This window comes from Manihot esculenta, chromosome 3 (assembly GCF_001659605.2).
Source record: "Manihot esculenta cultivar AM560-2 chromosome 3, M.esculenta_v8, whole genome shotgun sequence".
NCBI classification, from domain to species: Eukaryota; Viridiplantae; Streptophyta; class Magnoliopsida; order Malpighiales; family Euphorbiaceae; genus Manihot; species Manihot esculenta.
In genome coordinates, this window is record NC_035163.2 from 17,707,731 (window position 1) to 17,729,748 (window position 22,018).

The 22,018-nt window shown below is 35.2% G+C and overlaps 2 protein-coding genes across 3 annotated transcripts; both read right to left on the reverse strand.

Annotated features, from left to right (window-relative positions):
- Positions 1–3,250: 3,250 nt before the first annotated feature.
- Positions 3,251–9,109, reverse strand: LOC122723214. The gene is made up of 2 exons (XM_043954750.1): positions 5,413–9,109; positions 3,251–4,458 (listed from the first exon to the last, which is right to left on the reverse strand). The coding sequence occupies exons 1-2, from the start codon at positions 5,840–5,842 to the stop codon at positions 4,352–4,354; spliced, it is 537 nt and encodes a 178-aa protein (XP_043810685.1). The 5' UTR covers positions 5,843–9,109; the 3' UTR covers positions 3,251–4,351.
- A 955-nt stretch (positions 9,110–10,064) lies between these two features.
- Positions 10,065–21,494, reverse strand: LOC110610448 (importin-5). 2 transcript variants are annotated; one of them, XM_021750371.2, is made up of 20 exons: positions 20,064–21,491; positions 19,131–19,334; positions 17,246–17,350; positions 17,073–17,138; positions 16,818–16,982; positions 16,550–16,624; positions 16,300–16,454; positions 15,763–15,898; positions 15,606–15,675; positions 15,379–15,506; positions 15,218–15,274; positions 14,805–14,990; positions 14,615–14,707; positions 13,338–13,423; positions 13,181–13,247; positions 13,034–13,100; positions 12,783–12,919; positions 11,338–11,429; positions 11,149–11,215; positions 10,065–10,671 (listed from the first exon to the last, which is right to left on the reverse strand). In XM_021750371.2, the coding sequence occupies exons 1-20, from the start codon at positions 21,291–21,293 to the stop codon at positions 10,510–10,512; spliced, it is 3,348 nt and encodes a 1,115-aa protein (XP_021606063.1). In that variant the 5' UTR covers positions 21,294–21,491; the 3' UTR covers positions 10,065–10,509. The 2 variants fall into 2 exon arrangements, with proteins under 2 accessions (XP_021606063.1, XP_021606064.1); XM_021750372.2 differs by lacking the exons at positions 10,065–10,671; positions 11,149–11,215; positions 11,338–11,429; ... (2 more) ...; positions 13,181–13,247; positions 13,338–13,423 and adding an exon at positions 13,435–14,512 and having other exon boundaries at positions 20,064–21,494.
- Between the last annotated feature and the right edge of the window lie 524 nt (positions 21,495–22,018).

Consider the following 22,018-nt stretch of genomic DNA (forward strand, 5'->3'; position numbering starts at 1 on the left):
TAATACAATTTTTCTTATATTATGCAAATGGAAACATTTTGTATAAAGCAGTTCTATAATCAATTAAATCATAAATCAGACTAATTTTGATTTGATCCATAAATTAAATCATTTTTATATTTTAAAAATATTATTGGCAATATTAAAATAATTAAATAATAAAAATTTAAAATAATATATTTTAGGCATAAGTTATTTCTAAAAAAGAAGCATGTGTGTTTTTCTTTTAAATATTAAATGAAATTAAGCACCATAAATTATTGCTTCTAACAAGCAGATTGATGCACCAATGGTTCATCCGGATGAGTCACAAGAATTCTAAGTATTTTGACTGAGCTAACGATTAACGTGAACAAAAGTACATGCAATGTCACTACAAACTCACGTAGGACCTTTTTTCAATTATGTTATTTTCTAACCACTTCTCATTATGGGTGCCTAGAAGATAGGTTCAAGTGTTCCACTGCTTTTATTTAAATATCAATATATTTGAATAAAAAAGAGAATTTAATTTCACCCTTACAATATACCACCCTAACAAGAATACCAAATTTTAAACCAACAATATAAGGACCTGTTTCATGAACCGACTCAATTCCCTCCCACTAAAATAGACATAGACTAATTACTTGAGCAATATGGGGACCTATTTCATGAACCGACTCAGCTCCCTCCCACCAGAGTAGTAGATCACCGCATCATTCTCAAAGAGGAAACTGAACCAATTAATGTGCGGTCATACAAGTATGCCTACTTTCAAAAGGCTAAAATTAAAAGACAGATCCATGACATATTACGATTGAGGCTCATTAGATCTAACATAAACCCATTTTCTTTTCCTGTCTTTTTAGTTTTAAAAAAACAAAAGAAGGATATTGGTGTTTTTGTACTGATTATCGGGCTTTAAATATTGTTACCATTAAAAATAAATTTCCTATTCCTACTATTGATAACATGCTTGATGAACTCCATACTTAGAAAGAGAATTCTTCAAATCATTAGGTCTTATGCTTTAGAATAAGAGTATAAATAATATAAGAGTAGTATTATGAGGATAGTAATAAACTTATAAAAATTGGATTTAGCAACCATTCTAAGAATAAAATTATAGAGGCAAGAAAATGCAAATTCTGACACAAACCTCCCAATCTAAATGTTTTTAGACTCACTTGTTAATTCTTTTTTTAATCAAAAAGATATGATTTCATTGATGGAGAAAAGAGCACAAAGCTTAAACTATTACAGTTGCCATGGGAGAAGATGCAACATTTATGAGGGAAGAGAAGTAAAGAGCAAGTACCAATTAATGGCTATCTAAATTTTTCATTGTAAGGCAACACCTTAGAAGATTAAAAAAAGAAATTGCAGCCCACATGCAAACTTATTAAGGGCTTTAAAAACTAAAAAGAAACAATAATAAATGGGTGGCGGTGCTCAGCATGGAGAGTATAACTATGTCCTTGTAAAAGCCAAACTCCAGTAGATGAGTTACAAGTTAAGAAGAAAACTGAACCATAAAAAATGTATGAAAATAGAGTATTGGGTAGAGCTTTACCGCCTCAAAATACTTTAATAGTCTTCCATGCTTGGTATATAATTACTAGAGATGAACCACCTCTAATCCTTCTTCCATATTTAATCAGAAAATCACCTAAATTAAATATGCAGCCAACTTGAAACCCACGTGCACAAAATTAAAATCATAAATGAAAACTATATACAACTCTACGACTCATTCTTCAGACCGGAAAAAATAAAGGCAGGGGACTACTAATTAGTCTCCGCAAACAAAAAAAAAAATAAATAAATAAATAAATAAATTCTAGCATGAAGACCAACAAACCACAACTAAAAAGAGAGATTCTCTCTCCAAAAAGAAATAGGGAGAGACTTTTTTTCCTAACTAAACTCATTTCACTTGTCGATTATTGGAGAAACAAAGTTTAACAATGTCTATTTTTAGGCATATTAGCTCAAAAACACCCAACTTTGTGGTTTTTCATATTTATAACCAAAACTTTTAATTTTGGATTAAAAACTCTTTCAAACACATACATTAATTTATATTTTTTTTATTTTTACTGAAAATTCACATAGTCAATTACTTAACTATGATTAACCATGGTTATATCACTACTTAGCTAAAATCTAAGAACTGAAATCCTTAATTTTAAAGATATGGGTAATGATTATAATCTAATAAAGGATATTCATTTGTTAGTCATATCTGGTTTAACAACAGAACATGAGAATATTCACAAATTGCGGCATCATGCAGATTTGGATGAGAAGATTCAAATAATGGTAAATCTTTTACAAGATGATGGAGAGGGCTCAGAGGTTGAGCTCTTAAAGATCGTGCAGGATCTGTACAAATCATATCTTCACTTGGCTGAAGAATACGAGTAGTTGAGATCTGCAGAATTCATTCCTGATTCCCATTTGAGACCATCACCTTCTTTTCTTCTTCTTTCTACATTGAAGCTTCTATGAAATACTAATAAAGAAAATATCGAGACAAACAAACCAGAGGACTCACCACTTTTCTAACCCCAGTCAGTTCAACAAGAAGGTTCTGATTCTAAATATAAAATTAACAGTTTTGATAATAAATATAAAAAATTGTAAAATTGAGATTTTCAATAATCCTATAATTTACATTGTTCACTAATTTTTTTTTCTATGTTTATAAAATCTAAGTAAAATGTTTCTAAGTTTTGGTTCAATTGGTCTTTTAAGTATATTAATCCACTATATTTTGTTACTCAAATTTTAAAAAGAAATAGTAAGTTGATTTTTAACCATTATTAAAATTTTTATTTATTTATTTTAATAAATTAATTAAAATACTATTATAATTATTAGCCTCCTCAATCACTAATAACTAAATAAATTAATAGAGGGACGAGAGTGTCTAATAAATAGTATTGTAAACAAATAAAACTGGTTAGCTCGTTAAAATTTTTTAAGTTCCAGTTAAATTTTAATAATAGCTAATTGGTAATATTAACAGTGATAATAATAAAATGAATGTGGCAATAATAATATTAATAGTAACATTAGCAGAGGTTAGTTAATAACCAACGTGAAAATAATAAAATGAAGTTATCATAATTATATGAATTTATGTAATTGATTATATGACATAATGTAACTTCACAGAATGAAGGAAATAAAGTAATAGAACCATCTAGTATAATTACAATTTTATTACAACTTATATATTAATTAAATTTTATTAATACTTGTGATTTTGATTTTTAAAAAAAACAGAAATATACAACGTGTTATATTTGTTTTTGGTAGTCAAGGAGGGTCAAGCCCTGAGAGATAACAGCATTAAGCTAAAAAATATGTTTTTTGGCATGTTAGTTCTAACTTTGCTAAATTTGTCTTCTTCTAGAATAGGTCGGAGTACAGGAGGGCAGTTATCAAGCAAACGAACACCGCTATAATTGGGATTTGACATCTTAGCCATGCTATTGGCCACAAGATTAGCTTCATGGAACACATGTTAAAACATCACAATCCAATCCCGATTAAGCAGCTCTTTAATTCTCATTAGTAAACTGCTAGTGATGACAGCTTCATTTACAGCTTTTAACAGCTTGACAAGTCTAGCATTATTACAGTCAACAACCAAACGTCGGTAATTCATATTTCATGTCAGCGTTAGGCCATCAAAAATTGCCCATAATTCAGCGTTGTGAATGAAACTAACGCCCATCAATCGATTGTAGCCCGCGAGCCAAGAGTCCTCCGAATTCCTTATGACACCGCCCGCCTTGCCGATACCCGTCATGGAGTCCCAGGCACCATCAGTGTTGAACTTAATCCAGTTCATTGGGGGAAGAATCCATTTAACAGCGATAGCACTGCGATTATTGCTTTGCTTGCTTCGACTGTGCCCAGCTCCAGCAGCATGTCTTGCCCAAATAAAGCTGGTATCGAGAATATCCCATGCTTCCTACAAACCACCATTGAAAACTAAATCATTCCTATATTTCCAGGCAAACCAACATACAATAGAAAAGATTGAATACCAAGAAAAATCCTCATTGTTGAATTTAACCGAAGAACAAATGTTTGCATTCAACCATTCAGTTAAAGAAAGGGAAAAGAACACTCCCTGTTTGGTAGGTGCCACCACTTCCCTCCACACCGATTTAATCATTCGACAGTCCCTTAAAAAGTGAAGCACGCTTTCCTGATGAGTGCCACAAAGGCCACAAGCCTCATTGTTTGTCAAACCACGTCGCAATCTCTCTTCATTAGTAAGGATCTTCCCCTGACAAGCTAACCAGACGAAGTTCCTAACTCGTTGCGGGCATTTTAGGGCCCAGATATGCTCTCAGATTGCCGCTTTATCGTCCCAACTAGCTTTCATCATATGGCTGTAAGCTTCGCTAACCGAAATGGCTCCCTCTTTAGCACCTTTCCAAGCAATATTGTCTTCACCTACAAAAGGGTTAGGAGGATAAATATTTGATATATGTAGCAAAGCACTAGGGGTTAAAAATTTATCTAGCACTTCCCAATTCCAATCGTGATTATTAGTAACCACATCGACAACTTTCCATTCATTTGGAATCATCACTCCCGGTTTTTGATGTTGCCACAACAGGCCTAACTCGGGAATCCAATCCTCAAACCAGAAACTAGTACATTTGTCATCACGAATAGAAACAAAAATGTTGGGACGAATTTTATCCCATATCTTTGCCAAAGACCACCAGAGAAACGAGCAATTACCAGTAACCACACTATCCGGAATAAAGTCACCAACATGATATTTTTCACAAAGAATGTCAACCCATAAATCCCCCCGTTTGATTAAGACTCTGAATCCCAATTTGCATAGGAAAGCTTTGTTGTGTTCCTTAGCTTTCGGAAACCCAAGCCACCGTGACTTAAGGGTTGGCAATAAGAATTCCAACTAACTAATGCAAATTTGGTCTTACCCTCCTTAGCGCCCCAAACAAATCGCCGGATTATGGTCTCAATCTCATTGATGACACTAACTAGGAGTAAGGTTGTCTGCATGAAGTAGTTTGGGATGGCTGCAATAACTGCTTTTGCCAGAGTAATTCGACCAGCCATAGAGAGAGAGCTAGCATTCCAATCACTTAGCTTTCTTTGAATTTCGAGCAAAAACTGGTACTTCGCGTTCGTAACTCTCTGATGGAACCGAGGGACACCCAAATACATCCCTAAGTCCTCAACCATCTGATAACCCAATCTATTACTAATGGCAGAAGCCGTCTCGCCGGGTGTATTTGGGGAAAAGAACACTATGACTAGATGCATCACAAAAACCCTTAAGAATATTAGCAACGACCTCAGCTTGGTGGAGATATGCATGACAGAACAGAACCAGGTCATCAGCAAAAAATAAATGCAACAAAGGCTTACCATTCTTCACAAGCGAAATAGGTTTCCATCTAGAATCATGGACCGCATGTGTAATGCTTTGCCCCAGCCTTTCCATGCCAAGAACAAAAAGGTACGACGGGAGAGGGTCTCCTTGCCGTATTTCGCGTGAGGAACGAAACTCATCAGTAATGGACCCATTCCAGAGCACTTGCATACGAACAGAAGTAGTGCACCTCATAATAGTATCCACCAGGCTAGAAGGCAACCCAGCATCAAGGAGGGAATCATTAAGAAAATCCCAACGAATTTTGTCATAGGCCTTTTCAAGATCAACTTTAATCGCCATCCACCCTGATTTTCCTTTAAGTTTATTCATAGAGTGAATGACTTCTTGGGCAATGATGGTGTTATCAGTGATATGGCGACCCGCAACAAAACTGACTTGCGTCAGAGCAACCAATGTAGGCATGACCGGCTTCAATCTATGGACAATAGCCTTGGTAATGATCTTATAAAGAACCGAGCATAAGCTGATTGGATGAAATTGTGATACGAGTTCCCCGTTGCTAACTTTTAGGAATCAAGACAAGAAGGGTCCGATTCAACAGAGGATTAATCTCATCACCCAAGAAAATTCCCCAAACCATATTACAAATAGAAGGGCCCACAATGTCCCACTGGCTTTGAAAAAATTGAGCATTAAGCCATCCACACCTGGAGCCTTGTGAGGAGCCATGCTGAAAAGCGCCTCACGAATCTCACTATCCTGGATAGGGGCATGGAGAGCAGAAAGCTCAGCAGCAGCAGATAACTGGGGAAACTTCCCTCTGATGTAGTTCTGATCCAGGGCAACATCCTCAGCGGTATACAGGTTGGAGAAATAAAGGGACGTAGCCTTCTAAAGCTCCTCATTGTCAAAGCACCAATTAACCCCATCAATCTTTAACCCTTCAATCCTATTGAACTTTCGCCGAACAAGGGTCTTATTATGGTAATACTTGGTATTGTGATCACCCAAAGAGATCCAATCATCCCTCGATTTCAATTTCCATAACAACTCCTCATAGTCCAAGATCTCCTCAAGCTCCACACGAATATCAATCTCAGTGGTAATAAGGTTGGTGGATCTGTGAGTTGCAAGAGTCTTCTAAATCCCCTTAAGACGGGCTATGATCCGTCATTTTCGACTAACAAGAATGCCGAAAGTGGACTTATTCCAAACAATAGCTTTTTCCCTCATAGCTTCAACAGCCTCCGGTGCACTCTGAACAGTCTACCAGTTGTCACAAACCAGCTGCCCAAAGCCCTCATGAGAAAGCCAACACGGAAAAAACCGAAACGGCCGAGCACTATTACGTCTATTATTCTCCAACAGATATTAAAAGCGGTCTATGATCCGATTTAAGCCGGTGTAAGTGGTAAACAGTAGCCCGAGAAAAGGCAAGATCCCACCAGAGTTACAAAGGGCTCGATCCAGACATTGGAATAAGTTTCCCCTTGACCACGTAAATTTAGGACCCTTGAATCCCATATCCCGAAGACCTGCATTAAATATAAAGTTTTGGAAGTTCGATTCACCCTCGAGGTTAGGTGAACCGCTTCCTTTCTTCTCATCTCTGTAAAGAATAGCATTAAAAACACCTGCAAGAAGCCAAGGATTAGATAAATTACGGGAAATGTTACATAATTCTTCCCATAAAAATTTCCTCGACCCTCTTTGTGGGCTTCTATAAACGAAAGAAATATACACCCAATCTGCCATAGGGCCCTTTTTTGCTCGACTGTGTACAAATTGAAAATGGTTCTATAGCACCTCGAGTTGAACAAAATCATTCCAACAAATCCATAGACCACCTGTAAAACCACGGGCTTCAATCCTGTGAGATCTACTGAAATTAAGTTTAGAAATCACAGCATTGGCATTATTACTACTAATATGAGTTTCAACAAAGGCTACAATATCCGGATTGATGTGTTTATCGAACCGAGGATTATCACAGCCCTATGCATTTCACACAAAAATATTAAGATTCATAGTCATAGGAAAAATTAGGAAAAAAGGAGTAAGACGACATTCCTTAAGTTTGATGACCATTAGAAATCATCTCCGGAATAGTTTCGAGCCCTTGGCTTGTCACGTTGCCTCCCTCGGCAACATCATCCGACTCCATGGCCACTTTAAAACCCTGCACCATTGCATTAACCGCATCAATTACAGGAATTAAAAAATTGATGCCATTATTACCATGATTTTGGTCGGAACTGCTAGGAAAATTAACATGAACAGATGTATGCGATACAGAAGCCACAGCTTGGACATCATTCACTTGGCTTTTGTTTGGTTCCAAATTAACAACGGTATACTTAGATGGATCCAGATTGATCTGTTTGGGCCTAGTTCTTCTACGACTGGACCTACCCCCCTACAAGTCACAAGGCCTGAACCATTCTTAATAACAACCCAGTAGACGTGGCCTCATTAGATGGCGCAGTAGACTTTCTTTTGAACTAGAAGCAATAGGCGGAGTATTATTTTTTCTCGTGCGGCCCTTATGCTCATTATTAACAAAATCAGGGGGTCCATCCTCAGCTTGTCCAACAAATGGCCCATTATTGGTTGGAATGGCATTTAAATCAATTCCAGAGAATGGGTTAACAATTTCTTCCACCACCTCCTTTCTTTTATTATTTCCAACGCCTTCTTTCTTCCCTTTAATATCACCAAAATTTTTGGCACTATCTTTGGCTCTTTTAATTTCTTTTCTATTATCATTCTCCTTTGAATCAGCAAGACCAGACAAGCTTTCCGGATTTTTAGCGAGGGGATTGAATCGAGAGCCATTGGAGGGATTTCCACGATTCCCACCACCAGATCCATTCTTCCCATTTCCAGATTGTTGCCTTTTCCGAGGCTCAACTAGAATCCAGAGGCCGTATAGTTCAACCGCCGCTCGTTTCTCCTTCGATGTTCGGCCACCGCAGTCTTCTTTTCCTCCAAAGTCGATGCACCTTCCGTGTTACTCAAGTTGACGACAAGCCTAGGGCAATTATCCTTAATGTGACTATAAACGCCACAATGGAAACACACGATTGGGAGAGCCTCATATTCAATGACCTTAAGCTTCCCGTTCACTAAAATCCTGGTAATCAAGGATTTCGTGAGATCCACCGTGACAGCCAACCAAGCAAAACGGCCTCTCGTGGCAAGAAGGGTACGTTCATCAATTTTAATGACTTTGCTGATCATGGAACCTACTTGCTCGAGAATAGGCTTATGGTAGAGAGAACTGGGGAGGTTAGGGATTCGAATCCATGATACAATGGAAATCGAATAAGGGTTAGAGGGATCAAACGAAAGAGACCAAGGTTGGATCGTGAGATTATGTCCGAAAATGATCCAGGAACCCTCCACAAGCACTTTCGAAAAATCTTTCAAATTACTAAAGTTGATTTCAAAATAATCGTTCTCAATGTCAACACACTTCATCCAACCTTTTGGTTTCCACAGACCAAGCAACCTGTTTTGAAGGGCAATGACATTCACTCGACGACCCAAAAGTTTAGCCACCACAATTAAACCTTGGTCTTGTTAGCTAAAAGTAACAGTTGTTCAGAAAAGCGAATTGACGGGATGCATCAACTCATTTTTCGGCTAATATCACCATCCTGAAAATAGAGACGCTGTTCAAAAGCCTGATCCACCACCCCTCCCTCCTTCATCATCGCTTTTCAGATTAATGATATCAACAACTAGTAAATTTAGAATGATAAAAGAAAATTGAGAAAGAAAACAAAAGGTATAAGAAGAGCGAATAATTTTTGAAAATACACAACAAATTTCATATATCCATTACGAGAGGACACTTTTTTTTTTCTGACAACTTTTACCAAAAGGTTGAGTTTTATATTTTAATTTAATTAGATTTACTAATATAAAATATTAGAAATAAATTTAATTAATCTCATATATTTTTTTATCAAGAACTAAACAAGTCTAATTTATTTTTTATCAATCAAGTTCTTATATTTTTTCTTAAAGAAATGATCTAATTTAATATTTTTTCAATAAACAATATTATCCTTTAATAATAAATATTTTATAATAAAATTAATTTTTGTAATTTTTAAAAATTATTTTCTATTTCTATGTATTTCTATGTTTTTTAATTTATATGTTAATTAAATTTTCTTAATAATAATTATCAAATGTTTTAATTTTTATGTTCATTAAATTTTCTTAACAACAATTATCAATTGTTGCTAAGATGATTTAGTATTAAAACAAGATTTTATTAATAAAAATTTAATTATTGTAATTCCAAAATTAAGATATTTAGCCATTGCTTTTAAATCCTTCCATCTATTTTGATATATGTTTCAAAAAAAATCATTTGACCAACTATTATAATGGTTTACAGTTTTATAACTAATTATATGTTCATTCCTAATCTTTATATATTCATTCGTCTTTCGATCTTTCTTTGCGTCTCTCTAGGGGTAAGGAGATTCAAATTTAAAATTATAAAAAATTATAATAAGGATTGAAAAACAGTAATTTATCTCAATGACTTGTGTATTTTAAAAAAATGACTAAATATCTCACTTCACAAAACACGTTAAAAAGCAAGCTGCATTCAAGCAAATCAATGGCTTAAGGGTCCATTTAGTTCACCAACGACAGCATGCCAAAATAGCTAATATAATGAAAGAATCACATTCAAAATTTCAATCCACAAATGATCACAATCACAGAAGTTTGAATGAATCCAAAACACAATATGACCAAAACTGCGACAAGAATTGCCTCACTGACAACTCTTAACTCTCACGCCCCAAACCAGAAAAGAAAGAACAAAAAACAATAAAAAAAAACCACAAATGCCTACACTTTCTTTTCCTTCCCCATTGGCTTGATTCCAACTATAAATAAATAAATATAAATAATATACACATTCTACAAAAAGGATTCACCTTGATCACATTGATCGGCGTTCACACTCAATCCAACTGATGCCAGGTTAGCTTGCAGAACATCGTGCAAAGTTTGGTGGGGAATCATCTTATGTAAAAGAATCGGTAAATAAATATACTTCCACACGGACTGAATTTTGAGACAAGCTGCCAAAATGCCAGGGACTATGATGACAAAATGGATTGCAGTGCCATTTGTTGCTGTGGATGCAGCAAAGACCAAGTTGAAGCCAATGTTGCTGGTGGTAAAGTCTGCTGAAGGTGCCTCAATAAGTTAACCATTCGGCTTGCAGTTTGTTCTGTCGCCAGGTCCTTGCCACATACAACCTACAAGACAGGTCACTCAAAAATATCAATAACAATTTGCAAGCAGCTTTCAATGCCCAACTATAAAGGAGCAACACCCAATTATTTCAAGATCAATTTACTACATTTAGTTTATGGAACAAATAGTAGGCAAATTTGATCTGAAATTTCAGGGGGGAGCAGGGAAGTAGCCACTAGCCAGTGAATCAGTAAAAAGGCTTGAAAAGGTACAACAAACGATGACAATACAATAAAATTATGGTGCATAATAACAGATATAGTATGATATAAGACAACCATATGGCTAGAATGTCCAAATTATGGTGCACTTTAGATCACATGTTGGCGCAAATGGGCTCTGATCACTTCTATAGAACCATAGATCACACTTGCAAGTAGCTCTGGGATTATTAAAGTAAATAAATATAATTATATATTCAATTTTAAAAATTTAGAAAGCTTATGGATTCTAAGTATGCTTTTGAACAATTATCTAACCTCAGCAAATACTGAAACAATCTTAGGTAAATACTGATTGTTGGGACCCAAAAGCTCCGAGTCCGACCTGTAGATCGAAGCGAAGATGTAGATTCATTACCATAGAATGATAAGATGTAGAACATAATAAACAAACTGAAAGAAGAATCAGATGAAACAACATAGTGAACCTAAACCACTGCTCCTTACCGCTCCACCATCAAACAAAGCTGCTCATGAACAACTTTTGCTTCAATTAAATCACCTGTTATCGGCAAACAGTTCAACCATGCTGGGACAACCTGCCAAACATGAATGCAGTTACAAACCAGAAGAGAGCTGTAGAAATAACAGGCAAATTGCCCGCAATTTCCAGAGTAGGAAACCCAAAAATAAATTTCCATAAACTACATCAATGTATCACACGTCCAGCCAACTCCTGGTAACAAAATACATTTTTCACTAATGAACTCCTTCCAGATGTCCAATATTTCAGCAGCCTCAATTCACTGAACGTCACTTTTTTTTTTCGACTGTGAATCAAATAACAAGATAAACTACTCATATGCCCTCCATTTTTCCCGACTACATGTTTAGTTATAACACCTAATAATGACATTTGATGAGTGGAAACATAGATGTTGTGCAAATTTGTTATGGAAACAAGCTCTTCCTATATCTAATTAAAAAGGAGATATTCTCACATTTGTTTGAATTTATGGTTGCAGTTGCACAAAAGCAAACAATTGACCAGGCAACATTCTGTGGACTGTCGTACAGGCATTATGAAGAGGTTTTTGGCCTATCTTATAAGCTATTAAAAAAAATCATAAGCTATTATTATAGCACTTATTTTGATAAGACTATTGAGCTTATAAGCCAAAAAAATAAAGTTGCAGAGAGGAGCTTATCCTTTTTGGTGCTTATAAGTTAATTTCACCTAGCATGTTAATTATATTACTCTCATTTAATTTTAAAATCCACTAAATATTTACTTTTATTCATAATTTAAATAAATTATTTATACTAATTTAGTGAACCTTAAAATTATTTCTAATTCTAATAAAATATTGGTTCATAAATTATTTATTTATTTAATTTAAAATTAAATCATATTGCAATATGATTGAAACATACTTCAATAATATTCTAGTAAAAAATGAGCTAGAAGTCATTATCTAAAAATATTTTAGTCCCCTTTATAGTTATTTTAAACTTCAATAGTAAATGTACTTATAAGCTAATTTTTACTAAATATGTACTTAACCAAACAAATAGCTGTTTAAAATTGTAGATGTTGATAAGCTCAAATTTATAAGCACTCCCTCTAACTTGTCTTCTTTTAGCCATCCAATTTGTCAAAGTCACATGCACAATTAGCAATTACTGAAGGATTTAGAAAAATAGCAAACATTCAGATTTGAAATGCAAATTTGTTAGCATAAATTCTCTCTCCAAGAAATAGCTGGAGATTCTCATGGAGATGGAACCAGCAACTTCTTTGCTATTAATTGCACTAATGACAATGACATCATAAAGTAAGCAGCTGCTATTGTGACACGATTCCCACTTTTTTAGATGTTTATCTTCTATGTCTTCAGATATCCTCTAACAACTAAATGATGAATAGATAATAACAATAAATATTGAACTACCTGAGCTGAATCAATACTTGCACGATGGAACTGGCAAATTTTCCCCAAAGCAGAAACAGCATTATCATATGCCATCACATTTTCAGGATGCTTGGCATTAGGATGTTGTATCACAACATTTAGTCTTGAAAGAGCCTCTGACCAAAGTCAGTAATAAATGTTAGCCCGCATTAAAAAAAAAATAATAGAGGGGCTCTTTCACTCCAAAAGTTGCAAGAAAAATCAAAGCTCTATAATGCAGGCAATTTTACCTCCAACAAGAGGTTTAAATACAGATACACCAAACTCTGCACAAACTCCAAGTCCATATACAGCTGCCTGAGAAATAATCATAAAACCTGATGAGAATATTAGCAAACCGAGGCATGCATAATTGCCAAAACTTAGTGATTACACACCTGTCGAACATCAGGATTCTCATCATTGCATGCCTCTAATAGGAATGGGAGATATGTATCATAGTATCTGTGCCAAAACACATTGGATCAGCTTGCAACAATCAAGTGTTGTTAATTACATCAATACTACTATGATATGCATTATAAGAGAACGAACTTAAGTGCTGCCTCGTGACATTGCTCTGCAACATCATCAAAAATGCAAATGGCAATTCTTCTCTCCTCAGCAGTCTTATCCTTGCCCTAAATAATGAAACATATCAAGGATAATAACTCAAGAACAAGAATTAAGATAAATAAATAACAGTGATTCAAGTACAAATTAGGTCAATGAATTAGAAGTCTTCCAAAGTAATCGAAAAAGAGGGAAAAAATTGTTCTGAGTTTTCTAGTTTGAAGAAGGAATAAACCACCAGTAGACCTGAGCTTAGTGCATTTGTTTATTTAGCTCTGGAGTTTTACTCCACAAGAAACATGTATTAAAATTGACATCAAAGATTATCGTTAGCAGCTATTAAGCATGTCAAGCCCACATTTTCTGAAATTCATGTAAGACAAATTTACCGCAGATAAAGGAGCCTGACTAGAACAACAGGCACCACATGAGGACCTTAAGATTGCAAAATTTGTCAATTTTCATTCCCTGAAGTTTTGTGTTTGGCCTATTGAGCCCCTAAACTTAGTGTGTTTTGTCTATAGAGCCTGTGAGTGGACTTGTAGTGTTAATTTAAGTGCATAATGCAGAACAATGAAGTTTAGGGGCTCAACAGACAACATGCAAGTTCAGGCCCTTGTGTTGATTTTTTTTCCCTTGGAAAGTTCCAACAAAAATAATCTTGGATGCTAAAATGATCCTTTAGAAAGCAAGAGACAAAATTTGAAGAAGCTCAAATTAAAAGACCAACTTTAATAACAAACATGAGCTGTTTGTTACTTCGATAGAAGTAGGAAACTTTCATGCCAAAATGAGATTCTGTTAGTTCCCAATAGAATGCTCAACTTGCTGAATACATGCAAGCAAGAAACACCAATACCAAAATAGTAGCATGCCAATTCGGTGTTACTTGTATACCTAGAGGCTAGAGGTAATACAAGGATAAAATTATGGATTAAGTGCCCTGGGTTTTCCCCTAGAAACTCCTCTCCCCAACCCTCCCTGACCCTAAAGAGAAAGATAAAAAGAAGAGAGGAAACAAGCATAAGTTACATCATTCCCTTGATTTTTACTGTTGAAAATGTCAACTGAGTTGAAGCTTAGTCAGTAAACATTATAATTAATCTCAACTCAAATCAATGATACCAGAAGGTTATTAGTTGTCACCTACTCACCACCTACAACAGAGAAGTAAACAAGGAAATAAAAGCTAAACAAGATATCACAGAAAAGGAAGAAAAGAAATTTGCGCAGCCATTTAATTTTGTAGTAGAACTTACCCACATAGGAGTTAGATAGGTTGATAGCTCATCAAAGAAAGGCAAGAAAGAGGCTTTAAATGTTTTTATCAACGTTCCCAAGATCTCACCCACCTGGCAATGGGCATTAAAGTTTAAAAAAGAAAAATTGAAATCCAACAAGTAATAAACAGATAAAAATACTTCAAATCGGTCTTCTATGTATACTAACTTGGTCAAAAACTTCCTCCTCTTGCTCATTTTCCTCTTTAATCAACTCTCCCTCCTCGGCATCAAAGTCTTCAGCTTTGGCTCTCTCGGCTCTCTCTCTTTTCCTACTAGAACTAGCTGTGATCACCTGTTTTATCTCATCTATGATGGATTTCACTTGACCTTCATCAACAAGGGGTCCAGATATCTGAAAATGAAATACAAAATTTGCCATATACCATCAGAGATTACAATACCAGAACAGAACTGACAAGATTACTAAATATTCTCAATTTTATCTTTGTTTAAAAAATTATTACAAAGTCTCCACACAATTACTTTAAACCACTAATGTTCAGTTGCAGTATCTAATCTAAAATTACTAATTACTGTAGTAATCACAATTAACACCAGAAAACAAAAAATATGGCAAACCTGTAAGCATTCATTTAATGCATCTAACATATTTGCACAAATCTCAGTATCAGGTTCCTGAAAGCAAATTGCAAGTCAAAAACTTCATTATCTTGTAAGCATCGTAATAACAGTAAAATTGTGAATAATGCTACAACAGGACATATTGAAATGATAACAACCTTATGCAATGCTTCCACCAATGCTGGAATAATATAGTCAGACAACTGCTTTACATAAGACTCATTGCGACCTTGAGACAACCCCTTCTCTACAGCTAATTTGGCAGACCGCAATAGCTCCGGCATGGCTAGAAACAGATCCAGTATTTGAAACAAGGATTCGTAAATCCCAATTAAAGGCACAAAGGGAAGAGAAAATAAAAATTAAAAACAAAGTAATGTGATACCAGAAACAGCTGCTTTCCTAACTTCTTCATGGAAATAAAATTTCAAAAGAGGAACAAGGGTTGTAGCAACCTGACAGGCAAATGCACCATTACATTTTTATCATATTGCTGGAAATATTCAGTAAAAAAGACAGTGTTTCTGTTTCATTGGAAAAACCTGATCAATCCATGGAAAGAAGCCTTCCTTAAGTTCATCTGCATAGCAACATAACATATTACATGCAGTTGCTTTTTCTTCCAGGACACTAGTCTTGATCGCAATTCTTTTGTCCCCAAGGGTGATAGTCTCCATACTGTAACATAGCCATAACTCACAGTGAAATGTTAAAATAAAATTTCACGCCTGAGAACCATGAAAGTACATGTCAATGCATATTCACACGCGTCTCTGCAAGTGTGAACTGTCTCAGTATAAATCCATACTCCAAAAAGTTTCAAATTTGTGCAATTGGAAGTCCTTTGACCATTTCAATAAGGAAAACAAACAAAAAAAGGAGACATACAAAATAAATAACTTCTATAAATCAGCAAATCCATACTTCTATGTTTGGTTTGGTTGAAAATTTGTTCATGAATTTTAACTTGACAAAAGAAAATGAGGAAAGCCAAATTTTGTAGGTGCATTAAAACACATTAATTTGAATGCATTTTCCATCACAGCTCACAGGTTAATAAAACTTTTAAAAGTGAATACCTTTCATCATCTGAATCATCAATATCATTATCTGAATCCGCAGATGTAATTGTTACATCTGGCTTAAGTTGAGCAGACTGAAGCAAAGGTGGCATTACAACAGTCATATAAGGAAGAAAATCTTGTCCCAAACACTTGCAAAGTCTGGCCCATGCCTATGAATTATAAAGCAAATATTACAAGGAGAAAAGGCAACAGGCAAAGATGTTTCTAAGTTCCTGCACATTTATTTCCAGAAATGAACACATACTTGTAACATGTAACTTGTCGTCGGATCATCTGCCTCCATTTGAGATCCTTGTAAAGACATAAGGACTTCCATAACCTTGCAAGAACAGAAAATATATAATAAGAAGCCAAACCAAAAATTACATGGTGAATATCAGTTTACAGTATTAGGAATCCAACCAGCAAAAGAAAGACTACAGGGAGGGGGACCATCAAGAACTTTTCACTTTGATAAAATCATTCCACAGATAGCTTATCAGAAAGACACCCATGTATATAATTGCACATACCTGCTTAGCATCCTCTCTAAATTTATCCTTCCCAACTGCCATCCCTACCAGACTAATGCACTCCATCGATTTGGCACGAAGCATGCGGTTAGATTTGTCTGTTGCATTCACTAATATAGCCTTCAAGTAAGGCATTACTGCATCATAATATTTTTGGAAGTGCTCCTGCAATACCAGACACATCAAGTCTCCACAACATAAAGAACTATAATAACATGATATTGTTATTGTTCGTGGTTGGACTTTATAAATTACCTGGGATGAGTCAGCAACTGAGGCCAAGGCAGTCAAGGCTCCCTCTTGCACCATTTGTTTTCCATTCTGCAGGAACAGTACATACAATCAAATATACGGAAGAATTTCTGTTCCTACCATAGCAAATTCATTAAATGATTAGGGATGTGTTATGAACACTTTTCTTGATATACCTGCAATAGTACAAGCAATTTGCTCACTATTCCATCCAAGTAAGGAGTTAAAATCTCTGGAGTACAGTTCTCACTGAAGTTGAGCACTGCTGAAGCAGCATGTGCCTGTCATAAAAGAACACAATGAATGATACATTGCTGCATCACTAAGCTACCATAAAGTAAAATGTTAAAAGTGACAAGGAAAACACATACACACCCCGGTTGGGCGCGAGAGCACTAGTCATATGGTTATGATATTAGGGAAAAAGAGAATGTAGAACTGTTAGCAGAATAAGCAAACAAGCAATGATTAAGAATTCATCAACAGGGCAAATGAATATTGTTAAGTGCTTTATCTCTCAATCCCATCATCCCAGAATCAAACTTAAGCCTAAAATAAGGCCAATTTTTTAGATAACCATTGTGATCTCCCAAAATCAGTAGATATTCTTGACACGTGTATAACTTTTTATGGTAGATTTTTTGAAATAAAAAAAATTTTGGCAATCATGAGTAAAGGATACTTCTCAGGATACGGCTAAACAAACATTTGATACATCTTGATCGTAAAAATGTGTGAATAGGCTTCCACAAATATAATGAGACAAATGCAATTGTTAATATTATTTAGTAAATATTTCAAGTTGCTTTCCTACTATAGGCATACATTAGAAATGCTTATAAGACCATATTGTTAGGACTTCAACTGCAAAAGATTTAGAAAGTCAACAATCTTCTTTTTCTTTTTGAAATACAAGAAGGTCACATCATGCAGACACCAATTCAACAATAGCTATTATGAAACAAGTACCTAAAGACAACATTTTTCTTTTACTCATATGTCATAAGTCATAAGCCTTGAATTTGTGACAATATGACGTAAAACTCTGTATCCAGATATATTATAGCCCATTGCAAGGTTTAAAAAAAGAAATCAACATACCATCACAGTAATGTTCATAATCAGGATTCTCTTAAGTTTTCAAGTCCCCAGTAATCTCCAATTTTAGGATAAAAATAATGGTTATAAAACAAAATCTCACAACTTGTGGACATTTCCACACAATTTTACCTGAAATAATTTTAGTTTACAGTAAACAATTAAAAACACATAGATAAGCCTTTATTTACTACTAATGCTGATGAATCATTGTATCCAATGTTTTTTAGAATTGTTTAGTCAGCATATTTTCATATTTCATCCGTGTTATATATATAGGATTCCAAATTCTAGCTTGATCAATCACTTTATACTGTGATTTAGTTTTAGTCTCCGTTTATTCCTAACAGAAGGACACATCATCAACATAAGGGCCTCTGCCTTCAAAATTATGGTTAAAATAAAAAATCCAATATCCAATCATTTCAGAGAGTGACAATAAATTTCAACATATTAGCGTACTAAAACTCACAAGGTTACATATGCTACTAGTTAAGATTTTATCCAAAAATAAATAGACTCAAAAGCAGAACATCAGAACTGAAGAATACGTCAGCCTAACAGACTTTAAAACACGAAGAAAACATTGGGCAGTTGAAATTTCCACAGGTAGATATGGTAATTGAACATGAAAAAAATGAGAGAGACAGAGAGAGTGTGTCTATTGACAGTTGACACAGATATGTTGCAGAGCCAAGAAAAACATACTGCAACAACAACTACTCAGCTTTAATTCCAAATCACTTAAATTATCTAGTTTTTGTATGTTACCATGCTTGAGAAATGATTAACATCACATAAGCAGCAAGGAGATGCAATCACCAGTATTGTAATTGATTAGAAAAATCTGAATAGTAATGACACTTGCATTGCATAAAATAAATTATTTTCAATTGAAAACTGCCATGCTAAATACAGAATTGATAACACATGAACAAACTCAAAGCTATAGCAGTAACCAACCTGCACTCGAGGGTTGGGAAAATCATCCATTGCGCTAGCAAGTGCTGGCAACACTCTCTGATGATATTGATTTTGCAAATCTGGACCAAGATCAGTAGACAACTGTCCAATTGCATTAATAGCTGCCCATCTCACACGAGGATGGGGATCATAGAATGAGTTTAGAACCATTGACACTACTTGTTCCAGATTTTTTATCATTACCTACAAATGAATACAAAATTAAAAAAAAAAAATCATGGATGTGATACGGAGCATAATAATAGATAAATAATAATTTATTTATATACAAGTATTTAAAAAAAATTATAATAATGTTGCACTTAGAACTTTGAGATTTTAAAACTGACCAAATAAAACTAAACACCAAACTTTTTAACTAATGAAACCCGTATCTCTTGTCAGCAACAAAAACAAATGCATTGAATTGTTATTGAATGTTTGATAAATCGTAAGGAGAATATATTGGAGTAAAATTCTTATTTAATCATTCTATGGAATTAGCCATTTTTACTCTTCCTTGTGCTCAGTTAAGGTCCACAATCCACAAAACATGATAGTGAGAAAACAATTTCACCAAACACGGAAGTATAAAATAAAAATTCATAAAAAAAGACACTTCTTAGCATTCTCAAGCTTCTGGCATGCCTCTTTTCAAAGCTAACTGAAACAGATAAATGTATAACGATCACACAAATATGCGACTACCATTATACTAGAAAAAGATCGGAATATTATGAATCACAGCTGCGGAGCTACCTATAAGGAAGCGTTTTACTTCCAACCTTACAATACCCAGCATAAGCAAATACGTTTAACGATAAGAATATGATGAGAAAATAAACTTCCTAGAATTCACTTTTCAATTGCATCGTATGTAATTTAAATTAGTCGATAAAGAAAACAAACACAAACGAATATCAATTTCGATACCTTGGAGCAACCCTCAGCAATTTGAGCAAGAGCAATGAGGGCAGCATGGTGCTTCTGCCATTCTGGAGCAGCTAAATACGCAGGCAACTGCTCAGAAGCGACTGGAACAATAGTATTCCCACCCAATGAAATGGCCAACCTATCCAAGCACTCCTGTCCAACACTATAGTTACCGGTCTCTCCCGCATCTTCATCCTCAGATTCTGCACTATGCCATGCAGGATCATCCTCAATATCTAACAACATTCTCATCAAAATGGCGAATAACCTGCTAATAAACTGTGGCAACTTCCTCATCATCCCTGGCGCCCTCTCCCTAGCCTCAGCTAAAGTAATAACAAATTCAATAGCCAAGTGTCGAGTGCCTTCTTCTAAACTCTCAGCCTCAGCAATCTGCAACATAGAACCGACGACATCCACCAATTGTCGCCGCAGAAACCTTGGCTCTGAACCTGCCAACTCGATAAGAAGCTCCAAAGCCTCCTGCGCCGTAGCCTCATTTCCATTATTCAAAGCTTCAGTCAACGTCCTTATCATCGCCGGCAACAAATCCTGAAACCTATCCCGATCTGACGAACTATTCAAACACTGGATAAAATTGATAACCGCATTCAAAGCCGCAATCTTAACATCAAAATTCGAAGACGATCCCAAGCACTGTAAAAACACCGAGTGTAGCTCCTTAATAAACGGAATTAAGGTCTCGCCAATATACTGTGACAACTGAGCAAATATCAAGAACGCAGATTCCTGTAACTTCGGCGAATCAGAAGAAACGCACTGAAACATAAAAGGCAAAAGCTCAGGCCAGCCGTTCTCAGGCAAAATACCAGAAGCAAGCTCAGAAACAGTATCACACAGCTTCTTAACAATCGATTTGGTCTGCTCATGCTGAATACAAGTCAATAGAATAGATTTGATAGAAGACTGAGCTGCGAGGGAGAGACGAGGCCAGAGATAAGCATCATCCCGGGTAAGAAGCTTGCGAAGGAGGACGGCGGACATAGCGCGAGCCTCGGCGTGAGAAGAGAACTGAAGGAGGTGAGCAAGTTTGAGGGAGAGAGAATCCGGATCGGTCTGCTTGCAGAGGTTGAAAGCGAGCTCTGCCTGTGATCGTTGCTCGTTGGAGGAAGACATAAGAGAGGATATTAGAGCTTCGAAAGGGGTAGGGTCCTGGCCGAGTATGGCGGCGAGTTGAGCTTGTTGGAGCTGCTGAGTTGAATCGTCCATGGTTAGAAAGTATTAGGGTTTGGTGGCTCTTTGAATTTTGGGTTTTGTTAGCGGGTGAATTTAAGTCTCTCTCTTCTGGTTCGTTTTGGATTTTTGGTTTTGAGCGTGCGCGACAGAGAGAGATGGCGAAAGAGCAAAGGAGAAAGTAAGGAGGGAAGAGGATTATAAGAAGGCCAGCGTGAGGGATTTCATTAGGGCAAAGTAAGAGAGAGAAGAGATTTTATTTGAATGGGAAATTAGCTGGAATTTTATGTGTAATGATTAATGTTTACTCGCTTTAGTTGGTTATTTTTCTTTTCTTTTTTTTCCCTTTATTTTGATATTTATAATTCAAAAAACATTGTTATTTTAGAGTTTTTAAATTGTGAATTTTGAAGTTTCATACCACCCAAAACAAATAAAAGATTGTGACTCAGTTTGTTTTAACTATTCAGTATAAAATAATATTTAGTGTGTGAAATCTATTAAGAATTTTAAAAATTTATAATTGTAGATATCTACATTTATATAAAGGATAAATATAAAAAGTTATTTACAACATTTAACAACCTAATCTTTAAAGTGATGATATGTGAAATCTTTTATTAGTAGTATTTAAAATTATATAGATTAAGCCACTAACTACCGATGAGTATTTTAAAAAAATTACCAAATGACAAAAACTTAGGGAATTATATTTTTTTAATTTCAAAAAAATAAAATTTTTAAAATTTAAATTCAAGTGC

Coding starts and splice junctions, on each gene's coding strand:
- LOC110610448 (XM_021750371.2), bottom strand. CDS start 21,293: ATGGACGATTCAACTCAGCAGCTCCAACAAGCTCAACTCGCCGCCATA. Junction 14,991..15,217: donor CATTAAATGAATGCTTACAG/GTTTGCCATATT, acceptor TTTCATTTTCAG/ATATCTGGACCCCTTGTTGA. Junction 12,920..13,033: donor ATTTAAACCTCTTGTTGGAG/GTAAAATTGCCT, acceptor GACTTTGGTCAG/AGGCTCTTTCAAGACTAAAT.
- LOC122723214 (XM_043954750.1), bottom strand. CDS start 5,842: ATGCCTACATTGGTTGCTCTGACGCAAGTCAGTTTTGTTGCGGGTCGC. Junction 4,459..5,412: donor TATTTCGCTTGTGAAGAATG/GTAAGCCTTTGT, acceptor ACCCTTTTGTAG/GTGAAGACAATATTGCTTGG.